At 40.8% G+C, this 19,335-nt stretch overlaps 1 protein-coding gene across 2 annotated transcripts in view; it reads left to right on the top strand.

The window, feature by feature from the left end:
* GATA4 (GATA binding protein 4) overlaps positions 1 to 19,335 on the top strand; it is a 77,594-nt gene that overhangs the window by 8,517 nt on the left and 49,742 nt on the right. For both annotated transcript variants that reach the window (XM_060754641.2, XM_067462738.1), the window contains exon 2: positions 8,121 to 9,382. In XM_060754641.2, coding sequence (XP_060610624.2) covers positions 8,854 to 9,382 — 529 coding nt within the window. In that variant the 5' untranslated portion in view covers positions 8,121 to 8,853. The remainder of the gene's footprint in view (positions 1 to 8,120; positions 9,383 to 19,335) is intronic.

Consider the following 19,335-nt stretch of genomic DNA (forward strand, 5'->3'; position numbering starts at 1 on the left):
TTTATTATATGTGCATGGAGTTAAAATAAATGGGTGTATTACAATATTTTAATTTCAGATGATATAAGGAGTAGCCTGCTAATAAAATATAAAATCAATTGGTATGTTGCAATATCTTAATATGTTATTAAAATGTAATAAATTGGTAAAACACAAAGGGCCCTTCCACACAGCCCTATATTCCAGAATATCAAGGCAGAAAATCCCAAATTATCTGAATGTGGATTCAGATAATCCTGTTCAAAGCAGATATTGTGTGATTTTCTGCCTTGATATTCCTGGATGTAGGGCCGTGTGGAAGGGCCCTAAGATACTCCTATAAAATCAATGTATTATACGTGCATGAGGTTAAAATAAGTCAATGTATTATAATATTACAATACCCAACCAATATTATAATTTGGTCTATTAAAATAAGTTAATATTAAGAAATACCCTCTTTAATATGTCATCAAATTAGTTGATGCATTACAATAGTTTAAGAATAATGGTTCAAATAAGCTGGGATGTTTCAATATTTTAAGATAAAATGATATAAAATATTTTTTAAACATAATAAAATAATACAAAAACAATGGGGTGATAAATGCATGTTCCGCCAGTAAACAAACAAACACCTATAAAATGAATTAATTATATGTGCATGAGGTTAAAATAAAGTCAGTCTATTATAACATTTTAACTTTAGTTTAATAGTATGATCTAAAATAAATTATTATATTACATTATTATTAAAATAATACATTTTATGTAAAGAAAAGATTGTTTAAAAAGTCTCCCAGAAAAGACATAGACCTTCGCAATAACAATCATAATATAGGTTGTTGTAGATTTTTCGGGCTATATGGTCATGTTCTAGAGGCATTCTCTCCTGACGTTTCGCCTGCATCTATGGCAAGCATCCTCAGAGGTAGTGAGGATGATTGCCATAGATGCAGGCGAAATGTCAGGAGAGAATGCCTCTAGAACATGGCCATATAGCCCGAAAAAACCTACAACAACCCAGTGATTCCAGCCATGAAAGCCTTCCACAATACAATCATAATATAGTTTTGTCACAATGTTTTAAGTCAATTACTCCTACTGCTATGTATCATTAGAAACCAAAACTCATACATTCTGTCTCAACAGAGCTGCTGGTAACAACAACAACAACAATATAAACACTAATATCAATGATAGTGTTGTATGAAAATGTTATATGTCAATATGATATTATCATTAGTACTGCTACTACAACAAATAATTAAAAACTAACAAAACCAAAACATTCTGTATCAAAAGAACTACTACTACAATATTTTTACTATAGTATTGTACTACTATATTTTTGTACTACTAATGTAGTTTAAATCATATTGATTTAAAACATTTCACTAAAACTATAATAGTAGTACTATTGTACTACTACTATAGTTTTACTATGCTACTACTACAGTTTTACTACAGTACTATACTACTACTATAGTTTCTGAACTACTACCAAAGTTTTACTATAGTACTACTATAAAGGTACTACTATTACTATAGTTTTAGTAAAATGTTTTAAATCTATTACTTGAAAATGTTTTAAATCACTATGTTTTAAACTATAGTAGTAGTACAAAATATTACTATAGTTTTACTATTCTATAGTAGTAGAATAGTATAGTAATAGCACAAAAGTAGTACAAAAGTACAGTTTTAGTAAACTGTTTTAAATCTATTACCTGAAAATGTTTTAAATCAATATGTTTTAAACTGTAGTAGTAGTACAAAAATATGGCTATTCTATAGTAGTAGAATAGTAAAACTATAGTAATAGTACAAAAGTACTACTACAGTTTTAGTAAAATGTTTTAAATCTATTACCTGAAAAATGTTTTAAATCAATAGGATATTATTACAGTATTATTAAGACTACTAGTAGTAGCTTTGTTGAAAAACAGTGTGTAAGTGTCCTGTCGGGAAGGAGTCCCGGTTTCTAGTAATTTTCTTCGCCTGGAAATGAATCTGGGATAAGTCGCTTTTCTTGCTTTTCTTATGAACTAACGGGCGTTACTTTGCGTTACATTTCACACGTTACCAGACTAAATCTTGGGTAATTTCTTGTGCTCTTCTAGTCTCTGCAAGTCACACTCTCTCAGCTTCAAATCTTGCCAAGCCCGCCTTTGGTCGGAAAGGAATCGATTGTACATAATATATAGTATATAATGTATATATAAGTTTATGTTATATATGTTTATGTTCTATATTTCATACTAGGAGATAAGCATATCTGGGGGGCATCTCCACTTTGGAATGATGCAGTTTGATACCGCTTTAATTACCATGGCTCAAGAGATTTGCCATTTTACAAAGTCTCTATTGCTTTTTTTGCTAGTTCCCCACCAAATTACAAATCCCACCATTCCATAGCATTGAGCGACGACTGTTAAAGCGGTGTTAAACTGCAGTGTAGATGCATCTTCTGCTCACACGTTCTTCTTCTGGACTAAATTCGCTTCTGCCCAGTTTTGATGGTCGGAGAAGTGGAAAACAAACACTTTAATGTGGATGTAGATGGCATTTGAATCCCAAACAAGAGCATTCTCTTCCCATCTCTTTCCCAAGCTTAAAGTAAACCCTTGAGGAAGGGAAAAAGCGGTAGGTAAACCGGGTTCGGATTCAAAACTTGGTTTTAGAAGCGAAGGGGTGACTTTGAATGCGGTTGCTTCGTTTTGGGGAAAGTGGTTTTCTGAAAGCAGGGATGCATCTGTCTATCTACACTCTGGCAAACAATATGTCTTTGCCAAAGAATGCTGCACCAAACAGAAACCTATTGCTTGTTGTTGTTCTTGCATGCCTTCCAAGTCGGGTGAGACTATCCCATGGCTAGACTCAATTCGGGTGCATCTGCACCATAGAATGAATGCATTCATTGCCTTGGCTCAATATTATGGAATTATGGAGTTTGTAGTTTTACCAGGTCTTTATAGTATACTAGCTGTATCGCCACACCAGACTTGTTGTGACCAAGCTTCCCCCCCTCTTTTTTCCCTTCTTTCCCTCCTTCCTTCGCCTCCTTTTTCCTTCCTTCCCTTTTCTTCTTTCCTTCTCTCCTTCCTTCTCTACCCCTTTCATTCCTTTTTCTTTTCCTTCCCTTTTTCTCCTTTCTTCCTTCTCTACCTCTTTCCTTCCTTCCTTTGCTTTTTGCTTCCACCCTTCCTTCTCTTTTTCCTTCTTTCCTTTCCTCCCACTTTCTCTCCTTCTTTCCCTCTCTCCTTCTTTCCCTCCTTCCTTCACTTCCTTTGCCTTTGTTGACTTTCCTTCCTTTCCTTTTCCTTTCCTTCTCTCCTTCCTTCCTTCTCTTCTTCTTTCCATCCCCTTTTTCTTTTCCTTCCCTTTCTCTCCTTTCTTCCTTCTCTACCTCTTTCCTTCCTTCCTTTGCTTTTTGCTTCCACCCTTCCTTCTCTCTTTCCTTCTTTCCTTTCCTCCCACTTTCTCTCCTTCTTTCCCTCTCTCCTTCTTTTTCTCCTTCCTTCACTTTCCTTCCTTTTCTTTTTCCTTTCCTTCTCTCCTTCCTTCCTTCTCTTCCTCTTTCCTTCCCCTTTTTCTTTTCCTTACCTTTCTCTCCTTTCTTCCTTCTCTACCTCTTTCCTTCCTTCCTTTGCTTTTTTGCTTCCATCCTTCCTTCTGTCTTTCCTTCCCTCCCTCTTTCTCTCCTTTCTTCCTTCTCTACCTATTTCCTTCCTTCCTTCACGTTTTGCTTCCATCCTTCCTACACTTTTTCCTTCTCTCCTTCCCTCCCTCTTTCTCTACTTCTTTCCCTCCTTCCTTCGCTCCCCCATTCCTTCCTTTCCTTCTTTCTCTCTCTCCTTCCTTCCTTCTCTACCTCTTTCTCTCCTTTCTTCCTTCTCTACCTCTTTCCTTCCTTCCTTTGCTTTTTGCTTCCTTCCTTCCTTCTGTATTTCCTTCTTTCCTTCCCTCCCTGTTTCTCTGCTTCTTTCCCTCATTCCTTCCATTCCTTCTTTCTTTCTCTCCTTCCTTCCTTCTCTACCTCTTTCTTTCATTCCCCCTTTTCTTTTCCTTCCTCTTTCTTTTCTTCCTTAGCTTTTTGCTTCCATCCTTCCTTCTCTCCTTCTCTCTTTCCTGCTCTCCTTCCCTCCCTCTTTCTATCCTTTCCCACATGTATGGCAGGCATCCTCAGAGTTTGAGGGGTTTGTTGGAAAATAGGAATATTGGATTTATATATCTGTGGAATGTCCAATGGCTTCTCTGTGAAATTGAATACATAGAGAAGCCATTGAAATCCATTGAATGCCTGCCATAGATGTGGGTGAAATGTTAGGAGAGAATGCTTCTGGAACATGGTATACAACACGAAAAACAACCCATTGATGTAATTTGTTTATATGTTCTTTGTAGGCATTGAATGTTTGCGATAAGTGTTGGAAACCGCCCTAATCCCTTCGGAGAGATAGGATCTCACTACCTCTCAGGATGCTTGCCATAGATGCAGGTGAAACATCAGGAGAGAATGCTTCTAGAACATGGCCATATAGCCTGAAAAACCTACAACAATCCAGGTCTACAAATAAATAATAATAATAATAATAATAATAATAATTATTATTATTATTCAGCTGCCTCTGCCAAAGAGTGCTGATACTTCCATGAACCACAACTCCCATGATTCCATAACATTGAGCCCTGGCATTAGAAATTCATTATAGTGGAGTCAAATTGCATTCATTCTACAATGTAAACGGTAGTTGTAAAAGTGAGAAGATAATGACATGTTCTCAGATTAGATGTAAATCTTATGACCATGAGATTTGCAGAATTAGATGTCTTCTACACATGATCAAAACAGATAATCTACATTATATCCTTTGAACTGCATTATATGAGGTTACACTGCCAAATTGGGGCCCAAGTCACCTTACAGGAGAAATATAAGGAAAAGCACATTAACTCAACAGTGTGGATGCAATGTTTTGTCAAAGGCTTTCATGGCCGGAATCACCGGGTTGTTGTGTGTTTTCTGGGCTGACTGGCCATGTTCCAGAAGCATTCTCTCCTGACATTTCGCCTGCATCTATGGCAGGCATCCTCGGAGGTTGTGAGGTCTGTTGGAAATGAGGAAACGAGGCCGGAATCACTGGGTTGTTGTGTGTTTTCTGGGCTGTCTGGCCATGTTCCAGAAGCATTCTCTCCTGACATTTCGCCTGCATCTGTGGCAGGCATCCTCAGAGGTTGTGAGGTCTGTTGGAAATAAGGAAACGAGGAAAATGTGGCGAGTCCTTTGTCCCACCCTGGACATTCCACAGATATATAAACGCAATTTTCCTAGTTTCCAACAGACCTCACAACCTCTGAGGATGCCTGCCATAGATGCAGGCGAAATGTCAGGAGAGAATGCTTCTGGAACATGGCCAGACAGCCCGGAAAGCACACAACAACCCAGTTTGGATGCATTCTACAGAGATATAGTTTCTTAGTTTTCAACAGACCTCACAACCTCTGAAAATGCCTGCCATAGATGCAGGTGAAATGTCAGGAGAGGATGCTTCTGGAACATGGCCAGACAGCCCAGAAAGCAGAACCCAGTGTGGATGCATCCTTCTTCAGAGGAGAGTAACAACAATACACTTTCCTTATATTCCACTTTATCTCCTTGGAGGGACGCAAAGGGTCACCTTTGCCTTTCTCTGAGGCTGAGAGTGTGTGACTCATTTGGTTTCGATGGCTAAGTGGGGATTTCAACCCCAGTCTAGGACTTGGTAGTCCCAAAACTTGACTTTTCCCACATTGTGTTCACTGGAGATGTGGGTTTGTTGAATTGGTTGGTCTCTGTTGTGAGTAAAGTTTTCCATTCTTACCCACTGTGGCCTCTTCTGCATTCTTTGCCGCATGATGTTCAGTGCATTGCAAGCATACCTGCATGTATAAAACTCTCACTTTCACAGACTATGCATGTCACTGATTGAAGGCATGGGCTGCTAATAATTTTGACTGTATTCCGAAATTTAGGAATTGGGCATTATCCTCATATAATGTGAAGTGTTCCAAGTGTCCTTGGGCCCTTCCACACAACCATATAACCCAGAATATCAAGGCTGAAAATCCCACACTGTCTGCTTTGGACTGTGTTATCTGAGTCCACACTGCCATATATTCCAGTTCAAAACAGGAAATGTGGAGTTTTTAATGGGATGTGTGGGACTGCTTTTGGCTGATGAGATAGGATTGTTGTTGTTGTTGTTGTGTGCTTTCAAGTCGTTTCAGACTTAGGTTGACCCTGAACGTGGGCCGGGTAAATGACCCTGGAGGGCCGTATCCGGCCCCTGGGCCATAGTTTGAGGACCCCTGCTCTATACATTGGATGAAATAGACCTATAAGTTCACAAGGGCTTATGTCAAATCAAGCTTGCAACAGAAATATACATTTTGCATATATGTTTTCAAGCAAGATGCCACAACAAGTACAGGTTGATGTATTGTCGAAGGTTTCATGGCTGGAATCACTAGGTTCTTGTAGGTTTTCTCGGGCTATAGGGCCATGTTCTAGAGGCATTTCTCCTGACGTTTCGCCTGCATCTATGGCAAGCATCCTCACTACCTCTGAGGATGCTTGCCATAGATGCAGGCAAAACGTCAGGAGAAATGCCTCTAGAACATGGCCCTATAGCCCGAAAAAACCTACAAGAACCTAGTACAGGTTGAGTCTTCCTTACTCTAAAATCCAAAATATTCCAAGGGACACCTTTGCTTTCCGATGCTTTGATGTATCCACAAATTGTTTCATACACAAAATAATATTAAATGTATGACATTAACATCACACTCTGTGCATAACATGTATATGTTACAAATGAATTGTATTTAGTCCCATCTCTGCATTGTCTCACAATGTACATATATGGAAATGCAGGAATTCTGAAATCCAAAACACTCGTTATCCCAAGTCTTTTAGAATAGGAAGACTTACCCTATACATATTGTCCTTCGTGTTTGCCATGTCTCAATGAATGTGTCTACACTGTAGAATTCATGCAGTTTGGCGCCACTCAAACTGCCACGGGGCAATGCTATGGAACCGTGGGAGTTGTAGTCTTACAAGGTCTTTGGAAGTCTTTGCGAAAGAGTGCAAGTGCCTCACCAAACTCCAACTCTCACAATCTCATATCATATCATTGAGCTGTGGCAGATAAAGTAGTGTCAAACTGAATTAATTCTACAGTGCAGAGCCAGTGATTATCTATGTTTTTGTATGTGTGTGCAACTTGGATGTTGTGGTTAACATTATACCTGTCCTTCCATTGAAATGGGTGACTCAAGGCTCTATTGCAGGCATGGCAAACTTGGGCCCTCCAGGTGTTTTGGACTTCAACTCCCACAATTCCTAACAGCCTATCGGCTGTTAGGAATTGTGGGAGTTGAAGTCCAAAACACCTGGAGGGCACAAGCTTGCACATGCCTGCAATAGAGCCTACATCCTTCTTAACTGGAATAAAAGTGGGAGAGAAATAAATATAATCATCATCAACCCCAGAAATCCACTCTGTTTCTGTTTACTGGCAAGAATGGCAAACCATGTGGGGAGGAAATCTAGATAAGAGGCATGTGCAAAGTGCAGAAACTTTCCCTATTTTGAACTGCATGACCCTGAATCTAAGAGAAAGGGAGAGAGAATGGAAATGTTTCCCCAAAACTCTGCAGTTATTGTAACAGGGAAGTGTGACCAGGGTGTGATAAAGCCCCATCCCTGTCGTCTGCCTCCCAACAGGATCCTCCTAATTGGGTTTTCTCTCCCTTTGCCCATGTGTAGACGCCACATCCCCTGCTGTCTGGGACAATGTGGTTTCAGATCAAACAAGAAACCTGGCGCTCCATTAGCAACACAAAGAGAGCCGGGTTAACTTGTACCTAACTGGGGGGACAAAGGTTTGGTTAATGGAGTCTCCGAAGGAAGCTGGGTTTACCTTTGGAGATGCCTGTCTCACACCTTTTGGCCTTCCCACCTCTATGCCTGGCCTTTCCTAACCCTAACCTCAGCTGCCTTTAACCAGGGACTCTTTTGCTCTCAGTAGGTTCACCACATACTTCTGTTTCTCCATGTATTGCAGTGCCTGACTTTGCTTTACCTTCTTTTCTAGGGAGTTGAAGCCAAGTGGAGTGGACCATGCGTGGCTGAAGATACCTCCCTCCTATAATGCCTGGAGCTTTGCTAGAGAGGACCATCACAAGCCCCCTGTTCAGAAGTGCTGAGGACTCTAACCTTGAACCATTGTGTCTGGACGTGATTTGGAAGTGCATGGCCCTTCAGAACTTCTTGGAGCAGAGGGACATCTGAGTGATCTCCCTCTACACCATCCAACTCTGGTGGTCCTTCTCCTTGAGTTGGCTTTGTAGATCAGGACTCATCTTTCAGTAGAGAGATATCTGAGTGATTTCCCATCATACCAACCAGTCTTGGGGGTCCTTCTCCTTGGATTGTCTGTAAATCAAGACTCATTTTATACTTCTTCTTTGAGCAGAAAGACATCAGAGTGATCTACCACCATACCATCCAGTCCTGGAGGTCCTTGGATTGCCTCTGTAGATCATCAGAGTGATCTTCTACTACACTGTCCAGTCTTGGATGTCCTCCTTCTTGGGTTGACTCTATAGATCAGAACTCATCTTGTACTTCTTCTTTGAGTGGGCTGATGCTTGTGTGATCTCCCACCACACCGTCTACTCCTGGAGCTCCTTGGGTTGGCTTTGTAGATCAGGACTCATCTTTCAGCAGAGGGACGCCTGAGTAATCTCCTTCCACACAATCCAGTCCTGGAGATCCTCCTCCTTGGGTTGGCTTTGTAGACCAGCACCCTTTGGGACCCTCCTGAGATGTACCAGAGTCTGGCCATGGCAGCCAACCACGGCCCACCATCCTACGAAGGGGCCAGTGGTTTCATGCACAGCGCAGCAGCAGCTTCGCCGGTCTACATCCCCACCACCAGAGTCACCTCCATGATCTCCAGCTTGCCTTACCTCCAGGGGAGTGCTTCCTCCCAGCAGGGCAGTCCGGTCTCCAGTCACTCCATTTGGACTCCACAAGCGAGTGCCGAGAGTGTGGCCTACAACCCGGGGTCCTCCCACCCATCGGTGTCACCCCGCTTCTCCTTTGCCACCAGCAGCCCCATCGCGGCCACTACCTCCAGAGAGGTTGCCGCCTACAGCAGCTCGCTTAGCATCACCGCCAACAGTAGGGAACAGTACGCCCGGAATTTCGGGGGGTCTTACTCCAGCCCCTACCCGGCCACCTACATGAGCCCCGAGTTGGGCACCACCTGGACTGCGTCTCACTTTGAGAACCCCATGCTGCACAACCTGCCCAATCGAGGGAGCCCAGGAGCGGCCAGACACAGCAACCTAGGTAAGAAACCTCCCAAGTGTTCATAATCCTAGAGTTGGTAGAAGCCCCAAAGGCCATCCCATCCAATCCCCTGCCATTCAGGAAGACACAATCCAAGCCCTCTCAACAGATGGCCATCCAGCCTCTGCTTAAAAACCTCCAGAAAAGGAGATTCCACCATGATTTAAGGCAGCATATTCCACTGGGTCCTGAATAGATCTTAGCATTTGTGTGCTTCTATGAAAAGGGCTAAAGCATGTAAAAGTCAATTTTTGTGTGTGAAGAGGACTATAGGAATAGAACCATAGGGATGGGTGAATGGGACTTTGTGGGACGGTATAGTTTTTGAGTGTATTTTTTTTAGTAATAATAATGAAATAATATTTATTTATTATTTATGTACGATATTTCTATCCCGCCTTTCTCAGCCCAAAGGTGACTCAAGACGGCTTACAAATTGGCAGCGATTTGATGCCATAGTAATCATAAAATACAATTAAAAACATTTAGAACAACGGGTTGTTGTAGGTTTTTCCGGGCTATATGGCCATGTTCTGAAGGCAATTTTTCTCCTGATGTCTCGCCTGCATCTATGGCAAGCATCCTGAAACATTACCCTGGTCATTCCACAGATATATAAACCCATTGTTCCTACTTCCAACAGACCTCACTACCTCTGAGGATGCTTGCCATAGATGCAGGCGAAACGTCAGGAGAAAAATTGCCTCCAGAACATGGCCATATAGCCCGGAAAAACCTACAACAACCCAGTGATCCCGGCCATGAAAGCCTTCGACAATACATTTAGAACAACATTATAAAATCCATTAAAAATAATTAAAACACATAATCACAAATGTAAAATAATAACTATTATTATTTTATTTATTTATATTTTATGCTGCTTTTTCTCTCTTAAAAAAGACTGTGCTAAAAACAATATCATGTACAATTCAAAGCCCTGAAACATATAAATACTGAAATACAATTAAACATAGGTCTATTATAATAAATAGTTACAACCATTAAAAGTATTGATCCGTGGCACAAATATTTTACTGTTTTCCAAATTTTTATATTCATATTTTAATATATTTGCTCTGTTTTTAATTGCATCATCTCATGTTTGTGATTTGTCACCTTGAGTCCCGATATCGGGAGAGAAATGGCGTGAAACTAAAGAAATTAGTAATAGTAAATAAGTATTGGAATGAGTGATGTTCAATTACAATTTAAAATGCTACCTTTTCAAAGATTTTCCCCTGGGTTTATGGGTGTTGCGGCTTTTTCTGCGGTTCTAGGAGGCTTTCCTCCATATATTAATTGAAATTGTAAACAAAAGTATTTTTTCCCGGGGGCCCTGAGTAAGAGTTGCAGTTAGAAAATTAGTTTTTTCCTGGATTTGTGGGAGTTGTAATTTTTCTGCAGTTTCTTGTATGCTTATTTCTGGGATTACTGGAAATCATAATCCAAAATAACCTTTTTTATGGGGTTCTTGGAGTTGTAATATGAAAAGTTTTATTTTTCTTGGGTTCTAGGAGTCAAAAAAGTACCTTTTTTTCTGGGTTAATGGGGGTTGTGATCCAAAATAACTACCGCCCGCATTCTGGGATTTGTAATGTGAAGATAGAGTTTTGTAGTGTGGACATTATTATTATTTCTTGAGTTTATTAGAACTGTCTTTTTTCTGGCTTTATGGGAATTGTAGTCCGTCATAACTTTATTTGGTGCTGCAAGGAGAATTAACCCAAAAGAGTCATAATTGCAAGCTTCGGCAAAGATCACTATTTGGAATGAGGTGGATTTTTACTGATTCCATTTCAATCTATGTGTTGCTTCAGCATCTAATAACCTTCAACAATTTATATTTAAAGAAAATTATCTGTCGTTGATGTCTAGCTTTAGGAAAGTGATATTTTAAAAGATCATTGGAAAAGGAAGACAAAATTAGAATGTATTTCATTCTTAAGAGTTCCTCTCCCTTTGAGTGTGAATTGATAGAACTTAGAAACATATACTTTCCCTCCGCAACACACAAGCTATTTTCTATTGTTTTATTTTACCATCTGATTTGGATCCTTAGGGTTCTGCTGATATTATTATTATTATTATTATTATTATTATTATTATTATTATTATTATCATTATCCTCTGCTGCTGCTGCTGCTACTACTACTACGGCTACTACTACTACTATAATGGGTGTATGATAATGTGTAACTATTATTATTGTTATTATTATTATGGTCCTCGGGGGATAATTGTAGCAAATAATAATAATAATAATAATAATAATAATAATAATAATAATAATAATAATAATCGGCGCTGACAAAATTGCCATCTGTAATGGCCACCCTACTTGGATCTGCACGCATTATTTGCCAATATATTACACAGTCACACTTCCGATGTGTGATCGAATACAAAAGCCATCATAGTGATCTTTTTCTTCTGTGTACTAATCGTGTTGTGTATCATATAATAATGATGATGATAATAATAATGATGATGATCACCATTATCAGCATGATGTATTGTCAAAGGCTTTCATGGCTGGAATCACTGTGTTGTTGTGAGTTTTCCGGGCTGTATGGACATGTTCCAGAAGCATTCTCTCCTGATGTTTCACCTGCATTTCTGACAAGCATCGTCAGAGGTTGTGAGCACCTCACAATCTCTGAGTATCCCTGCCATAGATGCAGGGGAAATGTCAGGAGAGAAAGCTTCTGGAACATGGCCATACAGCCCGGAAAACTCACAACAACCTAATAAACATAATCATAATATAGTTGTTTCCTGATTCTCCTCATTAGTTGGGATACAGTTAAAACACATTACTATGAAATATTTATGTAACAACACATAAATACATATATTACAATGCACAGTACTCTGGAAAACAAAACAAAACAAATTAGTTTGAGGGTTAGCCATAGACTTCTCCAGATTAGTTTAAAGAATATGGACTTTGCTACTAATTGTCTTCATTTCTACACATTTCAGTATTTTTAGGGACTGTTTTAGAAAGGTTTTGCCTCTTTCATAGTTGGGGCATAATTTTCTTAGTTGGCAATAATTCTATAATGTAGATTCCCCCCCCCCCCATGTCAGAAGCAACTTGAGAAACTGCAAGTCGCTTCTGGTGTGAGCGAATTGGCCGTCTGCAAGGATGTTGCCCAGGGGACGTCCAGATGTTTTTTGATGTTTTTGAAGCATCCTGTGGGAAGCATCCAAATGGGAAGCTGGAGCTGACAGAGAGAGCTCATCCAGCTCCCAATGTGGGACATGAGGGAAGCCTCCCACAGGATATTATTACATTCATGCGATTACCCAAAAGTACAATATAATGTAGTATCTACGTTATATAAGAAAACCAGCACGGCGTAGTGGGTTGAACATTGGAGCATTGAGACCAGGGTTTGAATTCTTGATTGGCAAGTCACACTTTCTCAGCCTCAGAAGGAGGCAAAGGCAAATCCTTTCTGATCTATTGTTCCTGAGAAAATCCCATTCTAGGTTCTCTTTAGGGTTTCCGTAAGTAATAAACCTTTTCAAAGCATACAACAAACGGCGTAAAAGTTGTGTCGCACTGTTCCAGTACATATAATCTTTTTTAAAAAGAGACAAAATGAGTTTTTTTTTTGTTTCACTGCATTTTGGAATTAGAAAGCATTTTACTCCAGGATGGGAATAATATCTTTCCATTATACTGGATATTACCTGAAATGAGAGACATCATGTTTGAAGCACCGCGTCAAATATTTCAGTCCCATGACATGCTTCTCCTTCGGAAGAGATTTAAACCTACGGTGGATTTAAAACTATGATTTAGGTAGGCTTACCATTAGAAAGAAAGTGATTTTAGGGGCTCTTGGGGACATTAAACCACCAAATGAGGGTCAGTTGCTCCTAGATTCATGGTTTAACCGTATCTTATTTCAGCAAATAGTCTTTTTACGATGGAGTTATCTCTTATCTGAAATGGTTGGGACTAGAAGCGTTTTGGAATTCGGAAACCCATATTTGTATAGACGTGTGTACATGATGAGATACCTTAGAGATGGGACCCGAGTCTAAATATTAAATTAATGTATGTTTCATATGCATTCAGAATGAAAGCAATTTTGTATACTGTTTTATACACACTATTAAAAAAAATCTGCATGTGAAACAAAACTGCATAACATACATCAAACTATCAGGAATAATTAATTAATTAATGAACTGGTCTGAAAAAATTACACAAAATGAACACGCCAAACTACTCTGGGGCTTCCAAATTCAGACTGACAGAGTTTTGGAGCACAATACTCCTGACCTCACAATTGTGGAAAAAAAACAAAGTATGGATTGTCAATGTTGCAATCCCAGGAGACAGCAGAATTGATGAGAAGCAACTGGAAAAGCTGACATGATATGAGGATTTAAAGATCAAACTGCAAAGACTCTGGCACAAGCCAGTAAAGGTGGTCCCAGTGGTGATCGGCACACTAGGTGCAGTGCCTAAAGACCTTGGCCTGCACTTAAAAGCAATCGGCACTGACAATATTACCATCTGCCAGCTGCAAAAGGTCACCTTACTGGGATCTGCATGCATAACTCGCTGATACATCACACAGTCCTAGACATTGGGAAATGTCCAATGTGTGATCAAATACAACAGCTCGCAGAGTGATCTTGTTTACTGTGGACTCATCTTGTTGTTTTTATAATAATAATAATAATAATAATAATAATAATAATAATAATAATAAACAATGTGGATCGTCAATGTTGCAGTCCCAGACGACAGCAGGATTGAAGAGAAACAACTGGAAAAGCTGACACAATATGAGGATTTAAAGATTGAATTGCAAAGACTCTGGCACAAGCCAGTCAAGGTGGTCCCAGTGGTGATTGGCACACTGGGTGCAGTGCATAAAGACCTTGGCCTGCACTTAAAACACTCAGCACTGACAATATTACCATCTGTCAGCTGCAAAAGGTCACCTTACTGGGATCTGCGTGCATTATTCACCGATACATCACACAGTCTTAGACACTTGGGAAGTTTCCGATGTGTAATCCAATACAACAGCCAGCAGAGTGGTCCTGTTTGCTGTGGACTCATATTGTTGTGTTTGAAATAATAATATACAAAGCCAAGGATTCACTTCTTCAGCCACTTCTATGGACAGTTTTGGGTTTCAGAGTATTTTGGATTTCTGGATACTCAATATGCATCACATACTAATCTTGGGCCCCTGAAGTTTTGCACTGGAAGATCTAGATCATAGAATATAACCAGTATAATGGAGCTTTTGTTTTGTGTAAAGCTTTGTCTAAATGAACCCCAACTCAACCAACTTTGTCCCGTGACGTAAAGTCAGCATGTGTCTTCTTGCAGTTGGGTGCCTTCAAGTCCTTTCTAATTTAGAGAAACCCTAAGGTGAAGTGACCACTGAGTCTCTTGGCAAGATTTATACAAAGAGGTTTGTCTTTGCCCTTCCTCTGGGGCTGAGAGAGTGTGACTTGGCCAAGGTCTCCTAATGGGTTTCCATGGCTGAGTGGTGATTCAGACTCTAATCTCTAGCCTAAGACCCCTTCTACACTGCCATATGATCCAGTTCAAAGCAGATAATCTAGATTTTATATGACAGTGTAGAAGGTGCCATAGTCCAAGGCCCAAACCACTACGCAATGCTGGCTCTCTCAATTTATTTTTTTGTTTATTTACTTAATGTTTGTCCCACTTTACTCTTGTTATATGTGTTCAACATGCCTACAACCACATGTTGTGATCTATACAGGAACCAAAGCAGTCTACAAATTCAATTTGAAATCTGGTGTGGGGAATCACAAAGAAAAATATAGAGTTGGAACTTTTTTCTTTCTGTGTTAGGAGTGACTTGAGAAACTGCAAATCGCTTCCGGTGTGAACAAATTGGCCATCTGCAAAGACATTGTCCAAAGGACGCCTGTATGTTTTGATGTTTTGCCATCCTTGTGGGAGGCTTCTCTCATGTCTCCACATGGGGAGCTAGAGCTGACAGAGGGAGCTCATTGGCGCTCTCCGCAAATTTGAACCTGCAACCTGTCGGTCTTCAGTCTTGCCGGCACAAGGGTTTAACCCAGTGGTTCTCAACCTGGGATCCCCAGATGTTTTTGGCCTTCAACTCCCATAAATCCTATCAGCTGGTAAACTGGCTGGGATTTCTGGGAGTTGTAGGCCAAAAACATCTGGGGACCCCAGGTTGAGAACCACTGGTTTACCTATTGCGCCACCGGGGAAACTAACTGGAGTGTATGGCTCTACTGTAGAGTGGATGCAGTTTGAACTGCTATGGATCAATGCTATGGGATACTGGGAGTTGTAGTTTGATAAATCACCCATCCTCTTCAGCTGAGAAGGCTAATGAAAATGGAAAACAATAACTCCCAGATTCTATAGCATTGAGCCATTACAGCTAAAATAGCGTCAAGCCGCATTCATTCTACAGCAGGCATGGGCAAACTTGGGCCCTCCAGTGTTTTGGACTTCAGTTCCCACAATTTGTTCAGAATTGTGGGAGTTGAAGTCCAATACACTTGGAGGGCCTAAGTTTGCCCATGCCTGTTCAATGTGTAGATGCACCCATGGTGTAGGTCCTGTTTGGGATGTTGGTTTTCTTTTGGTTCTGATAGAGTTGGGGTCTCCAGGAAGCTTTGGCCTTCGCTCAGCTGGTAACACCATGACTTTGTACTTTGCCATATGACCCGACACCTCAGATTTTCCATTTGCTACCTTTGCTATGCGCACAAACCTGTGCATTGTCTTTTATTGGTGTGCCTCCAGCACTGTTGGCCTTTTGGGTTGGAAGGGGATGTTTGCAAATTAGGTGGAACCCTGCCATGTGTTTGTTTTCGCAAGCGGAGTGGAAAAATAGGTCTCCTTCCATGCTGTGCGTGCTTCCTTCTTTGCAATTAGCCGTATTTAACAAAAAAATTCAGGAGCCATGTAGACCTATGGAGAAAGCGTTGTGTACAAACTTCTCTGCCTCCCTACTTTAGGAAATTAGTTTTCAGTTTGGTTTTTCAATGGATGCCAAAGGTAGATTCTCTACAAATAAAAACTCAAAGGTCATGAGCCGCATCGGCTTGACGCCAAACTTGGATTTTGTTGAAATTGGGTTTTTCTACCACTTTGTAGTTGTTGGTTTTTTTTTGCATGTGTCACTCATTCTTGTTGCATGTTTGCATGTTTTCAAAATGCTAGGTTGGCAGAAGCTGGGGCTAAGAATGGGAGCTCGCCCCATTCACGGATTCGAACTACAGAGCAGCAGCATTAACTATGCAACATAATACAGCAAATACATGTGTGTGTGTGTATTTGCTGGGGAACATTTGTAGTTTTCATGTGGAATTTTGTATAACCGCCAGCATTTTTGACATTTAGTTGGGGCCATAGCAGTGGTCCAGCGGATTAAACCATTGAGCTGCAGAACTTGCTGAGTGAAAAGTCTATGGGATGGGGTGAGCTCCCACTATTAGCCCCAGCTTTTGCCTACCTAGCACTTTGAAAAAATGCAAATGTGAGTAGATCAATAGGTATCCCCTTGGCAGGAGGGTAAAAGGTGCTCAAGGCAGTCATGCCGGCCACATGACCTAGGAGGTGTCTCCGGACAACGGGCTCTTCAGAACTGGAGATGAAGGGGAAGCCTTTACCTTTATCTGTGTATTCATATTCCATTGTTTCGAGGCATTGAAAGTTTGCCTTGTGTCTCTGTATATGCTCAAATTTGCCCTGAGTCCCCTCGGAGAGATAGGGCGGAATACAAATAAAGTGTTATTATTATATTATGTTATTATAGTTGGGTAAAAATGCTCTGAACTCACTTTTGGGTGAATTAACAGTGTCCTCCTATTCCATACGATGAGAGCAAAACCAAAATAGGAACCGGCAACAAAATTTTCCAGCTTCTATTTTGCATTCCTGACAGAGAGAAACATTTCCAAGACATACTTACTTGCTATTTAGTCATCACCAGATGTACCCATTCCATACATTCCACAAGAGCTGCCATTCCACACAACGCAATAACTAAAATAACAGCTAAAGAAGTTTCCATTGTGCATTTTGATTTGGTAGTGGTTTTCCTCCTAATACCCTGACCTGCTGGTACTTTTTCAAACCTAAGTGTTCCCTTGAGCTGCTTTCTTAGCGCAGAACTACTCACTTGTGAGACTGTTAGTAGTATATACATATGACCATGTAATAAATCATTCAAAGTGAACCAATCCAATAAGATGGTACAACTTACTGCCATTTTTGCTTCTGAAATAAAGGGAATGAATCATAGAATCAAAGAGTTGGAAGAGACCTCATGGGCCATCCAGTCCAACCCCCTGCCAAGAAGCAGGAATATTGCATTCAAATCACCCGTGACAGAAGGCCATCCAGCCCCTGTTTAAAAGCTTCCAAAGAAGGAGCCTCCACCACACTCCGGGGCAGAGAGTTCCACTGCTGAACGGCTCTCACAGTCAGGAAGTTCTTCCTCAAGTTCAGATGGAATCTCCTCTCTTGTAGTTTGAAGCCATTGTTCCACGTCCTAGTCTCCAGGGAAGCAGAAAACAAGCTTGCTCCCTCCTCCCTGTGGCTTCCTCTCACATATTTATACATGGCTATCATATCTCCTCTCAGCCTTCTCTTCTTCAGGATAAACATACCCAGCTCCTTAAACCACTCCTCATAGGGCTTGTTCTCCAGACCCTTGATCATTTTAGTCGCCCTCCTCTGGACACATTCCAGCTTGTCAATATCTCTCTTGAATTGTGGTGCCCAGAATTGGACACAATATTCCAGGAATGAGAGAAAGGGCATGTTGTGTTTGCAGAGTGAATACAAAACTGGAGTAAGAGAACAAATAATTAATTTTAAATATCTCGGGAAACAAATTGATGGTCTTTCCATGTGGTCAGGGCAGAACTGCTTTATGTAAGCTTATGCTCACCATCTCCAGCTATTATCTTGTATTTGGTTTCCATTTGTGGAAAATGAAGTTGTCATGGAAAATAGCATGGAACCCACTTGGTGTTGTTCATTCATTCAGTTGTTTCCGACTCTTTGTGACCTCATGGACCAGTTCATGCCAAAGCTCCCTGTCAGTCGTCACCACCCCCAGCTCCTTCAAGGTCAATCCAGTCACTTCAAGGATGCCATCCATCCATCTTGCCCTTGGTCAGCCCCTCTTCCTTTTTCCTTCCATTTTCCCAGCATCGTTGTCTTCTCTACTCTTTCCTGTCTTCTCATGATGTGGCCAAAGTAATTCATCTTGGCCTCTAATATCCTTCCCTCCAGTGAGCAGTCGGGCTTTATTTCCTGAAGTATGGACTAGTTGGATCTTCTGGCGGTCCAAGGCACTCTCAGCACTTTCCTCCAGCACCGCAGTACAAAAGCATCTATCTTTCTTTGCTCAGCCTTCCCTATCGTCCAGCTCTCACATCCGTAGGTGACTACAGGGAAGACCATGGCTTTGACTAGGCGGATCTTTATTGCCAGTGTGATGTCTCTACTCTTTACTATTTTATTGAGACTGGACATTGCTCTCCTCCCAAGAAGGAAGCGTCTTCTGATTTCCTGGCCACAGTCTGCATCTGCAGTCATCTTTGCACCTAGAACTACAAAGTCTGTCACGGCCTCCACATTTTCTCCCTCTGTTTCCCAGTTGTCAATCATTCTTGTTGCCATAATCTTCATTTTTTTAATGTTTAGCTGCAACCCAGCTTTGCGCTTTCTTCTTTCACCTTGATTAGAAAGCTAGTTTAACAATAAGTTTAGTTCTGGCTCAAATAAAATATGTGATGTCAAAAGCTTTCATGGCCAGAATCACTGGGTTGCTGTGAGTTTTCAGGGCTGTATGGTCATGTTCCAGAAGCATTATCTCCTGACATATCACCCACATCTATGGCAGGCATCTTCAGAGGTTGTGAGGTCCTTTGGAAACTAGGCAAGT

This window comes from Anolis sagrei, chromosome 1 (assembly GCF_037176765.1).
Source record: "Anolis sagrei isolate rAnoSag1 chromosome 1, rAnoSag1.mat, whole genome shotgun sequence".
Taxonomy (NCBI): domain Eukaryota; kingdom Metazoa; phylum Chordata; class Lepidosauria; order Squamata; family Dactyloidae; genus Anolis; species Anolis sagrei.